This window comes from Meles meles, chromosome 11, assembly GCF_922984935.1.
Source record: "Meles meles chromosome 11, mMelMel3.1 paternal haplotype, whole genome shotgun sequence".
NCBI classification, from domain to species: domain Eukaryota; kingdom Metazoa; phylum Chordata; class Mammalia; order Carnivora; family Mustelidae; genus Meles; species Meles meles.
In genome coordinates, this window is record NC_060076.1 from 34035560 (window position 1) to 34052735 (window position 17176).

General features: G+C 48.8%; 1 protein-coding gene across 6 annotated transcripts in view; it reads right to left on the reverse strand.

Annotated features, from left to right (window-relative positions):
• LOC123952947 (stimulated by retinoic acid gene 6 protein-like) overlaps window positions 1-17176 on the reverse strand; it is a 57578-nt gene that overhangs the window by 2616 nt on the left and 37786 nt on the right. For 5 of the 6 annotated variants that reach the window (XM_046022683.1, XM_046022681.1, XM_046022680.1 and 2 more), the window contains 8 exons: window positions 15838-15913; window positions 11756-11837; window positions 11399-11447; window positions 11054-11171; window positions 9882-10001; window positions 8475-8638; window positions 7604-7750; window positions 1696-6934 (listed from right to left, as the gene is read on the reverse strand). In XM_046022683.1, coding sequence (XP_045878639.1) covers window positions 6786-6934; window positions 7604-7750; window positions 8475-8638; window positions 9882-10001; window positions 11054-11171; window positions 11399-11447; window positions 11756-11837; window positions 15838-15913 — 905 coding nt within the window. In that variant the 3' untranslated portion in view covers window positions 1696-6785. Of the gene's footprint in view, window positions 1-1695; window positions 6935-7603; window positions 7751-8474; window positions 8639-9881; window positions 10002-11053; window positions 11172-11398; window positions 11448-11755; window positions 11838-15837; window positions 15914-17176 lie in introns of those variants that run through there. The other variant, XR_006820784.1, reaches the window with a different exon arrangement.

A 17176-nucleotide genomic window follows, 5' to 3' on the forward strand; every position in this document is an offset into this window, starting at 1 on the left:
GGGTTTCACCTTGAAAAGGTCTTTTTTTTTTAAAGGATTTTATTTTTAAATAAAATAAAATAAATCTCTCTAACCAATGTGGGACACGACCCCAAGATCAAGAGTCACACACTCTTAATGATGGAGTCATTCATGCACCCCCAAAATGTCTCTTGACTAGAGTTTCATTTTTTCCTTCCTCTTCCACTGGCCATATTCCATCTTCTCCACAGTCCATAGAAGAAACACTGACAAGGACCAACAAGAGCTAATATTTTTTGAGAGGATTTAATCCCTTTACACAGGGTAGCATAATAAGCCTATTTTACAGGTGAAGAAACTGAAGTTGAGAGTGGATAACTAGGCCAAGGTCTCCATGACAGGAAATGTTAGATCCCGGATATGAATCGAGGTCAAGATCATGTAATTCCAGAATGTTGGACCAAGCACTATGCCAGCTGGCCTTGGTACTAACCAGAAAAAAGTCCTGGATCAAGCTGACTGGATTTGCATGTCGAAGCACAGCGTACATACCAGAAAGTATAAGGGTATAGGAACACATAAGGAACACACCTGGCAACCAGTACCCCCAAGAACTAAAACATCACCAACTCTCCAGGAGCCCCTTCATCTACCCATCTGAAGTCACTGCCCTTTATTCCCCAAGAATAACAAGTATTCTAACTTCTGAATTAGTTTTGCTTGTTTTTGAACTTCATTTAAATGCAGTCATACAGAACATACTCCTTTGTCGGATTTCTTTCATTTTGTCAAGGTTCAAACATTTTTGCATGTGGCTGTAAGTTCATTTTTATTTCTGTATAGCATCCCATTTTTTTAATGCCCTATTTTATTCTTTCTATTATTCATGCCCATTGGGGGTGTTTCCAGTTTAGGAAATTACCAAGTCGGGCTGCCCTCACCATTCTTTAGCATGGAGAATGTATGTAGGCATTTCTACAGGGTATTTACTGAGGAGTGGACTTCTGGGGCCAAAGACAAGGTGTAAGTCCTTCTTTAGCAGACACCACCACCGTTTCTGAAAGTGGTTGTGTGTGTTTCCACCTCGGCAATGTTTCAGAGTTCCAGTTCCTCCACATCCTCCTCAATATTTGCTGTTGTCAGTGTTTTTTTATTTCAGCCACTCTGGTGTTTGTGTACTGGTGTTCCATTGTGGCTTTAATTTGAACCTCCTTGGTGAGTAATGATGTCGTGTAAACTTTTATACACTTTTAGTTTTATTTCTGAAAAATATCTGATCAAATGTTTTGCTCATTTTTTTTTCTGGTGGATTGTCTCTTATTAATTCATAGGATACAGTTACATATCCTATCTGGTGCTTTTCCCCCAATAAATAGATGACAAGTGCTTATTCCCATTCTGTGCTAGCCTTCTAACTCTCAGGAAGGTAAAGAGAAATTCTTAATAAGGTCCAATTTATTAATTTTTGTCTTTATAGCTAGTGTTGTTTATGTCCTAAGGAATCTTTGCCTGCCTTCCAGGTCATGAAAATATTCTCCTAGGGTGCCTGGGTGGCTCAGTGTGTTAAAGCCTCTGCCTTTGGCTCTGGTCATGATCCCAGGGTCCTCGAGCCCCACATCAGAATCTCCGCTCAGTGGGGAGCCTGCTTCCTCCCGACTGCCTCTGCCTGCCTCTCTGCCTACTTGTGATCTCTGTCTGTCAAATAAATAAATAAAATCTTTAAAAAAGAAAAAAGAAAATATTCTCCTAAATTATGTTCTACAAATGTTACTGTTTTGAGTTGACACATTTAGATTTAAAACCTGCCTGAAATTGATTTTGTTTATGATGGGGACTGGGGGTAGGAGTCAAGATTAATTTTGCTCCCATATACATAACCAGTGACCCTGGGCCATTCACTGAGAAGACTATCTTCTCTCCATTTATCATCTACAAGATGTTTGTACATATGGGTCTCAGCTGGACTCTGTCTGTTGCTCCTTCTGCCTGTCCTTGCACTATTATAGCTCACTGCCCAGATTACTGTTGCTTTATACTAAGGCTTACCATCTGGTAGTGTAAGCCCTCCAAGTTGGATCTTCTTTAAGATTGTCTTGACTATTCTTGGCCACTTGTATTTCTATGGAAATTTTGAAAGTGTACAGTTTATGTCCACCAGATATCTGCTGATATTCTTTTACTGTGGCTCTATGAATCTATACATCAGTTTCAGGAGAAATGATATCTTAGTGATATGTAGAAAAACAAGCAAACACACACACCAAAAACAAAAACAAAAATATGACCAAACCAACCAAAAAGTCCTAATAGAATTGATGAACTGGGAATAAATATTTGCAATTCATATTACAAAGGGGCTCACATCCCTCATACCTAAAGAGTTCCTAGAAACCGATAAGGAAAAGAACAGACACATTGTGGGAAATTTGGCAAAAGACATGAATCCACAGTTTATAGAAAGAGAAATATAAATAGCCTTAAATATATGAAAATAGGCTCAGGCTTAGTCATAATATGACAAAATTATGAAGTTTAAATGTTTGACAATACATTCTAAAGCTAAAGGGGGAAAAATAGAAAAGTAATTCTTTCCTTCCCAGGGTCTCCAGCCCACCCGGTCCAGCACCCCGTGGACCCACCGGATTGCATGGTGGGCACCCATGGGGGGCACCCGTGGGGCTCCAGAGATCTTGGGGAGCTCAGAGGTGGCAGGTGGGGGGATTACACAGAACTCACCTAAGCAGAACCACTGGTCCAGTAAGCAGCTGGGCACAGTGAGGTGGGCTCAGCTAGAGAAAGTAGAGCTTCCCCTCACAGCTCATTCTCCCCACTTTTCCAGGAAAGCTGGGTCCTCAGGAACTTCTTCTCACTACGTGCCATTCACTGTCTGAAGAAGACATGGGGAGAAGTTTCCAGAATGGGAGGCCTCTCTCCACAGGAGCAGGGTGGATGAGGAATCTCCCGCAGGGCTGGCATTGCTCCTTCCTTCAGCTGGTACCTTCTGGGAAGCAGCCAACCTTGGGGACAGGGATTGAGCTGGGAGTGGAGCCTCTAAGCCTCCCTGGAGGCTTAGACCACCAGCTCTGCTTCAGGAATCCGTTCCCTCCAATGCCAGAGATTGGGCTGGGCCAAACTGGAGATTTTCAAGTGTTCACTTTACAGCAACAAATTCTATGTCCAGTTGGAACCAAAACCAGTCAAAACAATGTTGCTGAGAAGAAATGAGAATGGGAGCCCCAGCATGAAGACCGGTATGAAGGATCCCCTTCCCAGGCCCATGGAGTCCTTTGAGCTCAGAGGAAACCAGTGGAAACCCTCATCCGGACAGTTTTGATCTTTTGGGTTCTCAAATAACAAGTACTGACGCTCACAGCTTTCCCATCATTCCCCCAATTTTCCTTCCTTCTGTTCTTTCTCTTCCCCTCAGGAAGAGCTCCTGAAAACTTCAAAAGCTTTGTAGCAAAGACAACTCACCGGGCAGGTGGAGTGGAGCTGGAGGTCTGGAAAGAGAGGAGGAGGTGGGGAGGAGGACCAGGCAGGGTGTGGTTTTATTTCTCATCTAAAGTATCTTTGAAAAATTCCAGTCTTGTCAACATTAACAGAAAGAAGTTGCTGTTTGGTCTATAAGCAAGTGGGGGGCCCTTTGCAGGGCAGAAGGCCCTGGTCATGGGATACAGTGGTGGCAGCTGGGCTGTTCCAGGAGGGATCTCTGAGCTGGGAGAATTAGCAGGAGTCTGGCTTCCATGCTGGTCCATCCTCCTGGCACTTAGCTTCCTCCAGGCTGTTGGGGGCTGGTGGGGGTTCCTTTCTTTCCTAAATAAGCCCAGCCTGTCCTCAGGAAGCCAGGCCCCTGCTGCTCCTCCAGGATTCATCTCCAAGAGGAGGGCATCCTGCCTGCACCGGGGTGGGAGCTGCAAGGGAATCCCATGGGTCGGATGCACAAATGGCTGCCTAGGCTTGGGTGCAGATGGCCGGCACCAGAGACCTGTAGCTGTGCCTTCTGTGACTTCCTACTTTGCCCCTCAAGCATCACTGCCAATCAGTCAGTCAGGAGTCTCATCTGGGTGTCTAGCTGATATATGTCCCAGATGTCCCAGACATGACATATGTCCCAGATACCTTCTAAGAGTCTGGGGAACCGATGGATTCTTTGTGGATCCTTCCTGAATGGAAGTCAGAAGCTTCAAACAGAGAAAGCAAGGTGTTCCCACCTTATGCTCTGGTCACTCCCTCCCCCGTCAGCCAGAGATGGCGCCTCAGCAGCCGCTTTCTGAGTGGAGGAAGGAAGACAGCTGTGCAGGACAACATCCTGAGGGTTATCTTGGAGAGGCGAAGCCTTCGGTGTCGCTGCAGGCCCAGCATGGGTGGCAGAAATCCCGGCGGGCTTGGGCAAGCAGGGGCCACTCAGCCAGACTCCCAAGACCCTTGTCCCTCTTCATCCACAGCTCGGATGGGGCTGGGGGTCAGGACTCACACTGAGAGCCCAGAGGACAGGACTCTGGTCAGTGATGGGGCCGGGTTGGGGGAAAGGCAGCTTAGATACAGCCTCTGTCTGGAGATGGGAGCGGCTTCTCCTCTGTAGGCCTCTGAGAGAATTGCTGCCCCTCTCTGGGGCTCTGGGTCTCCTCATCTGGAAGGTGGAAGGTGATGATCCCGTGGTGCAGGCCCCACAGGACTGGGTAGTGATAAGGTTGAAGGGATGAGAGGAATGTGCTGGGGTGTGAAGGGGGAGTAATTATGATGGTAATATGACACTGAGTCCTTGGAGACCCCGTGAGGTAGGTGGAGTTCTCCTCACACTCTTCCAATGAGGAAACAGGCCCAGGAGGCCAGGGCTCAGGCCCAAGGCCACATATCAGGTGAGTACCAGAGCCAGGATTGCTCTAGAATCAGAGCATTCTAGAAGACAGAGTAGCACTGTAGTCACTTAGGTTAGTTGTCCACGGTATGAAGGAATCTTGGAAGAAATGGGATGAGGGGACAATGGCCTCACTGACCTTGTCCTTGATCTTAGCAGGAGAGGATCTCCAAGTCTACCACTGTGGATGATCCCCCAGAAAGCCCAGAAGAGGCAGCAGCAGAAAGTGAGGACGCCTGTGGGGAACCGGTCCCAAGGTCAGCTGAGAGGGGTCTCCTAAACAGAGGTCTCCACATCAAGAGGGCGGAGCCTTCCCCCTCCAGCTCCACCTCCGGTCGCCACAGTGCCAGAAACCCCCCATTAGAAGTGACCGGGACCCAGGACCACATACCTCGGGATTGCCAGAAGCAGGCCCTGGGAGGGGACTAGTAGGGATCTGGTGTTCTTAGAGGGCAACAGGAGAACTCAGGGGCCTCTCCATGGGAACCCTGGGGTGGAGGCTGAGGCGCTTTCAGGGGACAGTCCCTGGGGGCATCTGAGAGCCAGAGTTCATCCCCACTCCCGCCCTCATGTTCCCCTTCTTTGGCATGTTTCTCACTGACCTTGCGATGCAGGATTATGTGGAGGCGAGAGAACCTGGGGGCAGGACAGCAGGGCCAGGATCACAGGGTTTGGGAGGAGAGATCACCTACTGAGTCCTGAGGTCACAGCACCCGGCAGACCTCTCCCATGCTGGGGTTTGATGCTCCTCTTAGGGAGGACTGAATGAAGGCACCATGTAAGCTTCATGTCATGGTTCCCGGGGCTGCCCCACAGCAAAGCTGCCCGAGTGGGACTCAGCCTCTCCTTCAGGAGATGCCCACATTGGGGAGAGAGATGTGGGGTTCCTCCAAGTCAGGCAACACATAAGTGGCTGGGCAGTCACTTCCTGCCTGAGACCTTAGTCTCCCTGTCTGCCATCAGAGTGGGTTGTGCTGGCGTGTCCCTGAGCTTCAACTCTCACCTCCCCGCTTCTCTGGAGCTCAGAGCCTGGCCTAGGTCCCAGTCCTGTTATCTGTGCATGCCCTGCCCCCTGGAGGGCCTCGGCAGTAGTGCACCCTGAGAAGGGGTGGGGAAGGGATGCTAGTTATGGGCTGGGGGCCTCTTTCTGATGGACCCTGGCGGTCTGCCTCCCAGGGGAACCAGAATCAACCTCCAGAAAAGGAATGAGATGAATATCTCTCGCACTCACTGCAGGGGGCGTATTGCGGGGGTTTGGGGGGGATCAGACCCCCCACCCCCGCCCAAGGCAGGACACTCCCTGGGAGTTTGATAACAGAGAAGTGGGAGACCCAACTGCTTGGTGGGTGGGGTAAGTTCCACTTCCTGAGGGGGAGCTATTTACACCCATCTCTGAGAATAGGTAGGACCTGGATGGAACTGGAGGGTTTCCAAGTGTACAGAAACCCAGAACTGCCCTCCTGCCTCTCTCCTGACCCCCAGAATGCCCCTATACACCCCTTGCTTAGGCCCTGTCTGTATCTCTCCCACCACCAGAAGGCCAGGAAAGGGGGAAGCAATAAGGATCCTGTTGGATTAAGGCCACACTTTCTTCTAGAGAAAAACTGTTTTAAACAGTTAAGTTCTCCTGGTGTAGACATTTTACCACTTTCTTCAGGAACACAAAGTTCTATCCTATAGTCAAACTGAGTGGTTGTCCGTACAGAAATCCCCAGCGCTACCCGCTAACCATGGATAGTGGAAATCATTATTGAGAAAAGACTGTCCAACAGAAATTCTCTTTAGTTCTGGATCTTTTTACCAAGGAACCGGATTATTAGACCTGAGATTTCGTGGTTCAGCCCAAGTGCCATCCCATGACAGTGACTGCATCCCTCACACTGCAGGGGACAGCAGGTGGGAGCCTGGGCCTTGTCTTAGGGGCAGTCATGCTGGAATGGCCTTGCAGCAACGTCGGAGGTTACCGTCAGCTCTCTGAGCACGTCAGCAGGATCTGGGTAAAGTCCCGGGAGCCGTGGCCTGGTCTTGCCTTTCTGAGCATGACAAGTCTGGGGTTGTTGACCAGGGTCTGCAGCAGAAACCACCTCGTCCTGGACCTGGCTGAGATTCGGGGACCTAGGAGTGAACCAGAGCAGATGGACTTGGGGGATGGGGAAGCTTGTCTCTGTTCTCAGAAGCTCTAGGAGAAGCTGACTGGTAGGTGTGGGGTGCAGGAGAAGGAGCTGGACGGGGACTTCTGGGGACATGAAGGTGGCTGGAGGGATGTGAGTTTGTGCCAGAGCCGGATGTCTGCAGTTGGGAACAGTGATGAACGTAGTCCAGACCAGTGCTCACAAGACGTGGCTAAGTGGTGGGCTTCCCAGCAGAAGGCAGAGCAGAGTAATAAGGGTGAGAGGGGCGGGGTAGACAGTCTTGATCCTCAAGGGAGCAGAAAATAGTAGCCAGAAGACCTTGGTGTAACCAAACCGAGCCCCATCTTGGAGGGTGTCTGGCGTGAAGCCTGGGATATGGGTGGGACTGAAGGACACAGACAGCAGAACTGGGGCTCCTTCCTGGGAACATGGGAGGAGCCCACTTAGAAGGACAAGGACACCAGGCCTCCAGGGTCCCCTGGACAGGCTGGCTGCAGGCTAAGCCTCCTGGTCTCCTCAGTAGAAGGCTCCCCAGGGCACAGAGTATGGAGGAAGGGGGAAGCTGGGCCATGTCATTGGGGCTCCCAGAGAAGCCTTAGGGTCCTCGTTGCCTGTTGTCCAACCCCAGCATAGGTTCAAACAGGAGGCTTACCTGTTGGCTGATTTAGGCACCAGTATTTGATGGCCCGCTGCAGCTTCCTCTCCCTGTGCCCTGTGATCAGGATGTTACAGAAGCTGACGAGCACAGGGTTGGTATGATAATGATCCACATAGAGCATGCCAATCCAGGCACTGAACCCTGAAACACACAAGGCAAGTCAGGCCGGGCAGCATGCCCTCTGTCCTGTCCCGGGACGCGCGAGCCTGTGCCACGTTGTTCCTCAACAGTGCTCTTTTCACTGAGAATCTAGAAAATCAGGTGCAAAGAGCTAGAAGGGTTCTCAAGCTGGCATTCTAATCCATCCCTTTTGCAGAGACCTGGAAGCTGAAAGTGGGAGGAACGCCTTGGCTCGTACGGAGAGGCTGCCAGGCATACAAGCAATGGGGGCGTGAATGAATGGACACGGGTCAGAAAGAAAACCAAGACGATTTTTGCTCTACAGAAATGGCTTGATTTGGGAGTCTTTTCAACAGAACAGACCATTTTCTTAACTATGTTTCCAGCTAATGACACTGTTAATTCTAAGATGGATTCTTCCTCAAAATGTTCAGGTACATTAGTTACAGTCTAACTGTTCAGATGGGATTCTAGTACTTCTTACTGCTCTCCATGATACAGGGAAGGTCTGTCAAATATGCAGCTGTTCACTAGCCTGAGTTCTCTTCTGACTATTAGGCTGAATGCTTTTTTTCTGCTCAGCGTTAGAGCCTCCATGAAAGCTGAGATCTGGGCAGGAGGAGGGTGTGAAGTCCAGGCCTCCGGGACCCCACCGGCCTCTGGCTTCCAGAAAGCTGCACGAGCAGCGCCCCCCTCACCCCCTGCCCCCAACTCAATGCATAGCCACGGGGGATCAGCCACTCACCCATGTCCGCTCCCTCGTAGCCGTTCTGCATGATGGTCCTGTCGATGCGAGCGATCAGCCACGTGCCCAGGACGCAGCTGATGAGCAGCCTGGAGAGACAGGCGCCCAGGCCCAGCAGTACGTTGTAGAAGAACAGGAAGTAGTTGAAGTTGTGGAATGCTTTCCTGCAAACAGAAGCAGGCAGAGGGGCAGCAGGCTTTGAGCAGGAGGAGATGGCTGTGCATGCTGGCTCAGGGCCCCGGGGCCTGGGGTCAAACCCTGCAGTTCCCGTCTCTGAGCCATGTGACCTTGATTGTCCCCGCCACACAGCAGTGGTCTGGGAATGAGCTCAGATACAGTGCAGATTGTCAATGGTGGCTGCGATGTTTCATGGGATCCTTTGGTTTTAAGGTTTCCTATACCACAAGAAATCTCATGTGGCCACAGCTGGCTTTGTGGTTACAGCAGAGGTTGTGGCTTTCCCACTGTCCATTGTCACAATGACCTGCCCCTCTCCCCCTTCCCCCGCTGAAATGTTCCAAGTCCTCCAGGGGAAACTTCCTAGATTGTGTGGTTTCCTGTTGCCTGTGCGTGGGATAAGGCCCCAACTCGGGCATTCTGGATGTCTGGGCCATCTCTAGGAGGGGTCTTCCTGGGGTCATCACTCTGTACTCCCACCCCTGCCCCTCACCATCCAAGGCCGCTGCATGGTCGCCATATTGAATTCTCACTGTTCTCTCAATAGGTCTTGCCCTTTCATGGCCAGCTGCCTCCACCTGGACCACTGAGGGCTGCTGGCCATGAACTCTCCTCAGCTTTACCCACCGGAATCCCACCAGCCTACTGCGCTCAGCTCAGACGTCCCACTTGCCACTGAATGAACCATTCCTGTCTCTCTTTCTCCATTACCTGCCTTGCTCTCATGACGCTGTTACCAGCGCCCCCCACCCAGGAGTTGTTGCCATGTGTCTGTGTCTGCTGGCCCCTGTGGACTGGAAGCTTCTGCAAGAAGGTCATGGAGCGATACCTCTGTATCCTTAGTGCCGGCTTTGTTTCCTCCCTGAATGAAGGACTTAGAATGAGTGAACCACAAAGGATCACCTAGGACCAGGCACTATTGTTCTAAGTGCATAATGGAACACAGTTCATGCTCCAAATACCTCTCTGAGGTGCGCAATTATTTGTAAAATGAGGAAACTACCATACATGGGTGTTCTGGAAGGCCACATACGGTGCCATTGCCCATAAGGGGTGGAGCCAGGATTTGGACCCAGGCAGTTGGGTCCCAGAGGCCGCTGAACAACCGCCCCTCGCCCTCTCAGGGAGAGCACCGTCCGCCCAGGAACCTGCCAAGGGGGAAGAGGAAGGAAGGAGCGAGAGGCTGCTGAAGTCCAAGCCCCTGATCCCCACTCCCTTCGTTACTCCCACCTGTTGTTGAGCGCCAAGGGCTTCTGCCTGTCAGCTGTGCTCATCTTCGGCTGCAGGAAGAAGGTGGTGGCGATCCACACCTGCAGGACCATGAGACCCAGGACGATGGCTATGGTGAGGCTGAAACATAGGGCAAGGAGGTCCTGAGGTGGCCTTGTCCAAGCCCTCCTCCGGTGCCTGGTGACAGAGAGGACAGGGACCGGCCAGCCTGCTGGGACAACAGGAGCCCCGGCTCTGTGCTTTATGCCTCCAGAGCATTCTCACACCCACTGTCTGATGAGAAAACAGACTCACGAAGGGCAGATGGCTTTCTCAAAGCCTCATAGTCAGACCTTGTGACTCCAGACCGGAAGTTCAGTTTTTAATTACACATGACCGCTAAGCTGCATGTTTAACAGCATGGAAATCAAAGAAAAGGATGGGTTTTTTTCGAGAGTTCATGAAGGTCCTGAGAGTGGACAAGCAGGCTCTGCCCAGCCTCCCACGTGGCTCTAGGGGAGAAGGGAACCAAGGAGCTCAGAGCAGGAGTTTCCAGAGAAGGCCACATCCTGTGTTTGCTTCCCCGAGCGGCCATGTGGGGTGCTTAAATGGGGCCTCTGCTTCAGGTGGCTAGCTCCCAACCCTGCCTCTTCCCCTCCTTGGACATACTGGACATACAGACTGGGGGCCTCTGCTTCCTCGTGTGAAGAATGGGCCTTAAGATGAGACTCAACCTTCCAAGGGTTCTTAAGACAAAAGATGCACAGTGAATTCTCAGTAATGTCAACCTTCACTTTTACCTTCCGCAGGGGCAAACTGAGGCTCAGAGAAGCAGTTTACCCAAGGTCACACAGCTGATCGAGAACCTAAGCTCAGGTTTTCTCCTCTCTCCTTCCACTATACTGCCCTGACTCTCATGTCACCTCCCTGAACCTCATTCTTCCCGGCCATGAAATGGACACATGTGTCTCCCCAACAGACACAACTGTGAGCACCCCCACTGACCAGCGAGAATGCAAACATTCTGTGAACCGTAAGGTTCACCCATGGTGATGAGTTGCTATTCTGGCCCATCCTTGGGTCAGAGCTGAGAACGTGGGTCCAGGAATTAGTGAGATCCCAACAGGGAAGGGGCAATTTGAACAGAAGCTCCAAGGCCCCGGGCACGGACAGAGAGCCCACCCAGCACTTACGTCCCAATGCCTAGTCCTTGGAGCATCTCCAGGCCCTGGTTGTGGACGACAGGCAACACTAGGCTGTACATGATCAGCATGCCACAGAGACTCTGCACCACGTGGATGATGAGGTAGCCTGGGGGCCAAGGGAACGCACAGTCACCCGAGGCCCTTCGTGACCCGGTCATACCTGGCCCTCCCTGAAGAGCCCCCTCCAGCCTCCTCCCACCGAAGGTCTGGCATTGTTGCTTGCACTGTGTCTTCTGCCTGGGATGACCTCTCTTCTCTCTACCCACAGCCAGGACACTGCAGGCGCCTGGGGAATGGGTGTTGAACTACAATAGGTCATGTGAAGACACTTACCCCACAGCATGTAGGCTATTTGCCAGCCAGAGTACCTTGCAATGGCCACCTGGGATTTAAAAGGAAAAAGGGTCTCAGAGGGGAGAAAAGACTGATCATCTCTAACACATGGGTCAAGTGTCCCTGCCTCATCTGAGGTTCACCGACTCACACACCAAGACAGGTGTCATGACGATCATCGTTTTACAGAAGAGGAGACCAAGGGCCACATGGCTCACCCAGCAGCAGAAGTGAGGCCCATGGATTCCCCATCCGGGCTCTTCCTCCCAGAGGCTGCTGCCCCCATCCCAGCTGCAGGACACCAGGATTCGGCCAACGCCTCGGTCTCAGAGCAGAGAGAGGCCTCAGAGAACTCACCACACTCTCCGCTGAGGAAGGATTATGGAACTTCAAAGGGAGAAAGTGTTTCTTTCCTGCCCATAACCTCTTCATGTGCTTTCTAGAGGAAAGAGTGGGAAATCAGGAATTTTCATGTCCACGGCTGTTGATGCACTTCGAGCTCAAGAGATGTAGACAGAAAAGCCAGTGGAGGGAGATGTTGGCCGGCTCAGCTTCCCTGCGTTGACCAGAGCTCCTGGGACATTCTCATCGGCCTTAAAAATACTTTCAAAATACTTTTTAAATTGCGATATACTTGACATATAACATTATATTAGGTTCAGGCGTACAACATAATGATTTAAGTGTTTATTGCAAAATGGTCACCAGGATGAGTCTAGTTAACATCCATCATCTTGCATAGTTATAAGATTTTTTTTCTTGTGATGAGAGCTCTTAAGATCTACACTCCCCAGCGTGTAAATCTGCAGCACAGCACATTACCCAGAGCCACCGGGCTGTGTATTACATCCCCATGATATTTATTCTCTCACTGGAAGCTTATACCTTTTGAGTCCCTTCACCCAACCCCCCCAACCCGGCCTCTGACAACCTCAAATCTGTTCTTTGCATCTGTGAGCTTGGATTTTTGTTTTGTTTCAGATTCCACATATAAGTGAGATCATACCGTGTTTATCCTTCCCTGTCTGACTTACTTCACTAAGCATAACACCTTTTTTTGTTTGTTTGTTTTGTTTTGTTTTGTTTTTCCTTTACAGGCCGGGGGAAGTTCTACGCCTTGTTTTTCTTCCCCCTTTTCACACATCACGGGATAATTAGTTCTTCATCAATATTTACCTCTTCTCAAGCACCGGCACCTCCCCCTCCCCCCGCCCCGCCCCGCCCCGCCCCGCCCCGCCCCGCCGCCGCGTCCTAGAGTTGGACCGCGCGGCTGTTCCGGAACTGGATTTTTAAGCATAACACCTTTTAAGGTCTATCCACGTCCTGCAAATGGCATGATTTCATTTGTTTTTATATGGCTGAATGGTATTCCACTGTGTGTGTGTGTGTGTGTGTGTGTGTGTGTGTTGTGTGTGTATCGCATCTTCTTTGCCCCTTCCATCCATCAATGAACATTTTCATATCTTGAATATTGTAAATAATGTGGCAGTAAACATGGGGTGCAAATATGTTTCCAAAATAAGGTTTTTGTTTTCTTCCCACAAATACCCGGGAATGAAGCTGTTGGATCATCTGATAGTTCTATTTTTACTGTTTTGAGGGACCTCCATGCTGTCTTCCACAGTGGCTGCACAATTTGCATCCCCACCAACAGTGCCCGAAGGCTTCATTTTCACCACATCCTAGCCCATACTGGCTACTTCTTGTGGTCTGGGGACTAAACTAGCCATTCGAACCAATGTGAGGTGATGCCTCACTGTGATCTTAACACAGTCATGTGTTTCCCTGATGATTTAAAAATCTTAATATAATTTATAAAAATAATATGTAGTTACCTAGCCTTCATGGTAACTAAATGTGGAAGTTGAGACTCTCTGTGTGCGGCTTTTATTTTGTTCAATTTGCTCTGTTTTCTTATTTGTTCTGTGATGAATATGTATTACTTATGTAACAATATTTCAAAACAGGTAATAATGGAAACCCATATTTAATGATAGGTCCACCTTATAACAATATAAAGGAAACTGAAAAAGGGACCACAGCCCCTCATGCTCCCAGCACCCCTGCAAACTGCTCTCGGCCTGGTCCTTTGAGTAAAGATTAGGTTGGCAATGGTTCTGTTCATGATGCATTCTCATCTGTGTCCTGCCTTTTTCCTAACATCCTATCTCCAGCTTTTTCCAGGATGTTTTGCAATTTTATGACCACTAAATTGGGAAGACTCAGTATGAAATAAAGAATGTAAACATGCCATTAATAGCTTGGGGGCGCCTGGGTGGCTCAGTGGGTTAGGCCTCTGCCTTCGGCTCAGGTCATGATCTCAGGGTCCTGGGATCGAGTCCTGCATCCGGCTCTCTGCTCAATAGGGAGCCTGCTTCCCCCTCTCTCTCTCTGCCTGCCTCTCTGCCTACTTGTGATCTCTGTCTGTCAAATGAATAAATAAAATCTTTTTTAAAAAATCAAAAAAAAATAGTTTGCATACTTGGGGCATCTGGGTGGCTCAGCTGTTAAGCATCTGGCTTCAGTTTGGGTCATGATCCCAGGGTCCTGGGATCGAGCCCCACATTGGGCTCAGTGCTCAGGGGGAGCCTGCTTCTCCCTCCCCCTCTGTCCCTGCTTATGTTCCCCTCTCTTGCTGAATCTCTCTCTGTCAAATAAAGAAATAAAATCTTGGGGAAAAAGTTTGTATATTTATTACATGACAAAAAGATGGTTTGGGGTTCTGTTAGGTTCAGTAAAATATATTAAATTATTTTCACCTCCTTTTTTTAACTTGTTAAAGTTAAAAGTTAGTGTCTATTAGAAAATTCAAAATTGCATCTGTGAGCTTCATTGTCTCAGCTTGGCAGCCTGGAGTAGAGCACGCCACCAGGAATACAAACACAGATATATTTGCACGAGGCACAGACAATTTCTGGAAGGATACAGAAAATGAATAATGCTTAGCTCTGGGGCAACAAACTGGGATCTGAATGGGAGAAGGATTTTACATTAAATATTTTTATAACTTTTTTTTAAAAAAAAGAGATTAGATTAATTCTAAGAGAAATAAAAATACGAGCACAATGCTAGTGCTCTCTGATTGTAGAGTTTTCTTATCCACTATTTCCTTTGCCTCGTGGTCCTGTAAAGCAGACAGGACGGGGGTCATTAGTCCCCATAATAGGTATGGGAGGGAGGGGCCAGCCTGGACAAGAATAAGGCCTCCCATCCCTGTGCCCTCTACCCATGTCAGCTTAGCCAGTTCTAAAAGGTGGTTGTGACTGGTTGTGGACCAATGTCTCACTGATCATTTCCCAGGCACTTGCAGGCCATATCCCTGCATCAGGGAGGGCAGGGGAGAGTGGCGGTGTCTAGTCCACCCACAGGATCTGGGGACAAGAAAGCAGAGGGAGCAAGCTAGGGCTATGATGGAGAGCTGGGGCCTCTTTGTACCAGGAAAGTACTTACTTGCATGCCATCTGCAAGAGACCCACACTTTGGGCAGCTAGATGGGGAAGCTGTGAAGGTAGGATGCTCCAGGGAAGGGGAGGCAATAAGAGATGGCCCTGGGCCTCCTGTGACTGCATGTGACTTAGAGACTAAGGTCTGGGGAGGGAAGAAGAACTGAGAGACAGAGAGATACTGAGTGACAGAGAGAGAGGAGAGAAGGCAGATACCTAAAATTCAACCACTATCTGCAGTGAAATGCTCACTACACATTCAAGGCCATCCCCTCCTCCTGCTCTGCTCTTCTAAAGACTCGTGCACCCGGTGTCCTTGACCTGATCTCCTTTGGTATCCCCTGAGCCAGATGCACCTGCTAGGAACCCACTGTGGTTAGTCCTGGAGAGCAGAGCAAGTCTGAGCCCCAACAGAGATGCTGAGCGTACAAGACGTGATAAGGCGTCTCAGGGCAGAAGACATGGCCAACTGCTAATGGCTAATTCTTTTGTCTTTTGTCTCAACCTTCTCAGCTGTTAAAACAGAGATGGAAGTGCCTCTCAGGTTGTGGTGAAAATCAAAAGAATTCTTTAAAAAAAAAAAGATTTATTTATTTATTTATTTGAGGGAGAGAGAGAGAGAGATCACATATGCATGTCAGGGGAGGAGCAAAGGGAGAGGGAGAGGAGGGAAGCAGACTCCCCACTGAGTGGGGCTTGATCCCAGAACCCTGAGATCATGACCTGGGCTGAAACGAAGAGATGGCTGCTTGATCAACTGAGCCACCCAGGTGCCCCTGAAAATCAAAATATTCTAAGCACAATGTCAAGCTTATAACAGAAGCTCAGATCAATAGATTTTTTGGTTTGGGGCTTTCTGTTTTACAACCAATAAATGTGGCTATTCCTGGATGGCATATACATTCCTGGTTCCAATTTGGACACTGCTGTCACTACTCAGGAATTTCTAGAAAATTCTAGCTGAAGACACACCAGTGACTCCCAGAGCCCTCTTACCTGTAACAGGCCAATATGTGGAACAGATAGCTCACGCATGTGAGGGAGGCGGGCAAGATGGTCACCAGCCAGACTCCTGAAATAGAAGAAGTCACGGGAGAGGCCTGAGAAGATGAGCCAGAAACACTATTTTCAAAATACAGCTGTTCAGAAGATGAGCCAGAAACATTATTTTCAAAATACAGCTGTTCACATCAGAAAGGGCTGGATGATATATTTTACTTCCTTTAACACATTTCTTATGTACATAAAGTTTTGCTTCTATTTCTTCTATTTCTGTCTCATTTCAGACACACACACGCCCTTGCTATACTTTACTTCTTACACAAGCCTCTCCTTTGGTATTAAGATTTTCCATCTACAGTGAGTAATGGGAAGAGAAAATGAAGGAGTGTACACATTCCAGTCACCTCCCACCCTTGTAGAATGACTCGTGGTTGACTTCTCTTTGCCATCCCTGGTAAAAAGCAACCATGTGCAAGGCTAATTGGAGTCAAGAGGTCTTGACTGATGTCTTTCGTCCCTCTTTCAGCAAGTTTTTAATATGTTGTAGCTAATCTGCTTTCACGTGATCCTGTGTGCTTGGGAGCAAGGTGGGGGGGGGGGGAGAAACAGGTAAGGGGAATTATGTGTACATAGAGAAGCTTCCGGACAAGCTGTCTATCAGTCGGGCCAAAAACCATTTTAAAAAAATCCAACACCTCTTCATAATGAAGAACTCTTCATCGAGTAGAAATAGAAAGAACTTCCTCAACCTGATATAGAGCGTTTGCAAAAAACAAAACAAAACAAAACAAAACAAAAAACAAAAAAACAAAAAAAAAACCCCACAGCTAACACCACGCTTAACAGCAAAAGACTGATTGGTTTCCCCCCTAAGTTCAGGTATAAGAAAATCAATATCCACTCTTGCCAATTCTACCCAACATCGTACCGGAGGGCCAGGGAAATTGGGCAAAAAAATGCAGCCAGTCTGCAAAGGAAAAAATAAAACTACCTCTGTTCACCAGTGATATGTTCTTATATTTAAAAAATTCTATGGAATGAACAAACATAAAAGTTTAAAACTCATTAATAAACAAGTTCAGCAAGCTTGCAGGATACAAGACAAATATATAAAAATCAACTGTATTTCTAGGCACTGGCAATGAACAAAATGAAGATATGTTTGCATTAGTATCAAAAAGAATAAAATACTTAAGAATAAACAGAAGAAGTATGCAACCTGTACACTGGAAACTACGAAAGACTGTTGAAAGAAATTAAAGATTTCGATCCATGGAAAGACATGCTGTGTTCCTACACAGGAGGTTCTTTGCTAACATGGCAACACTCCCTG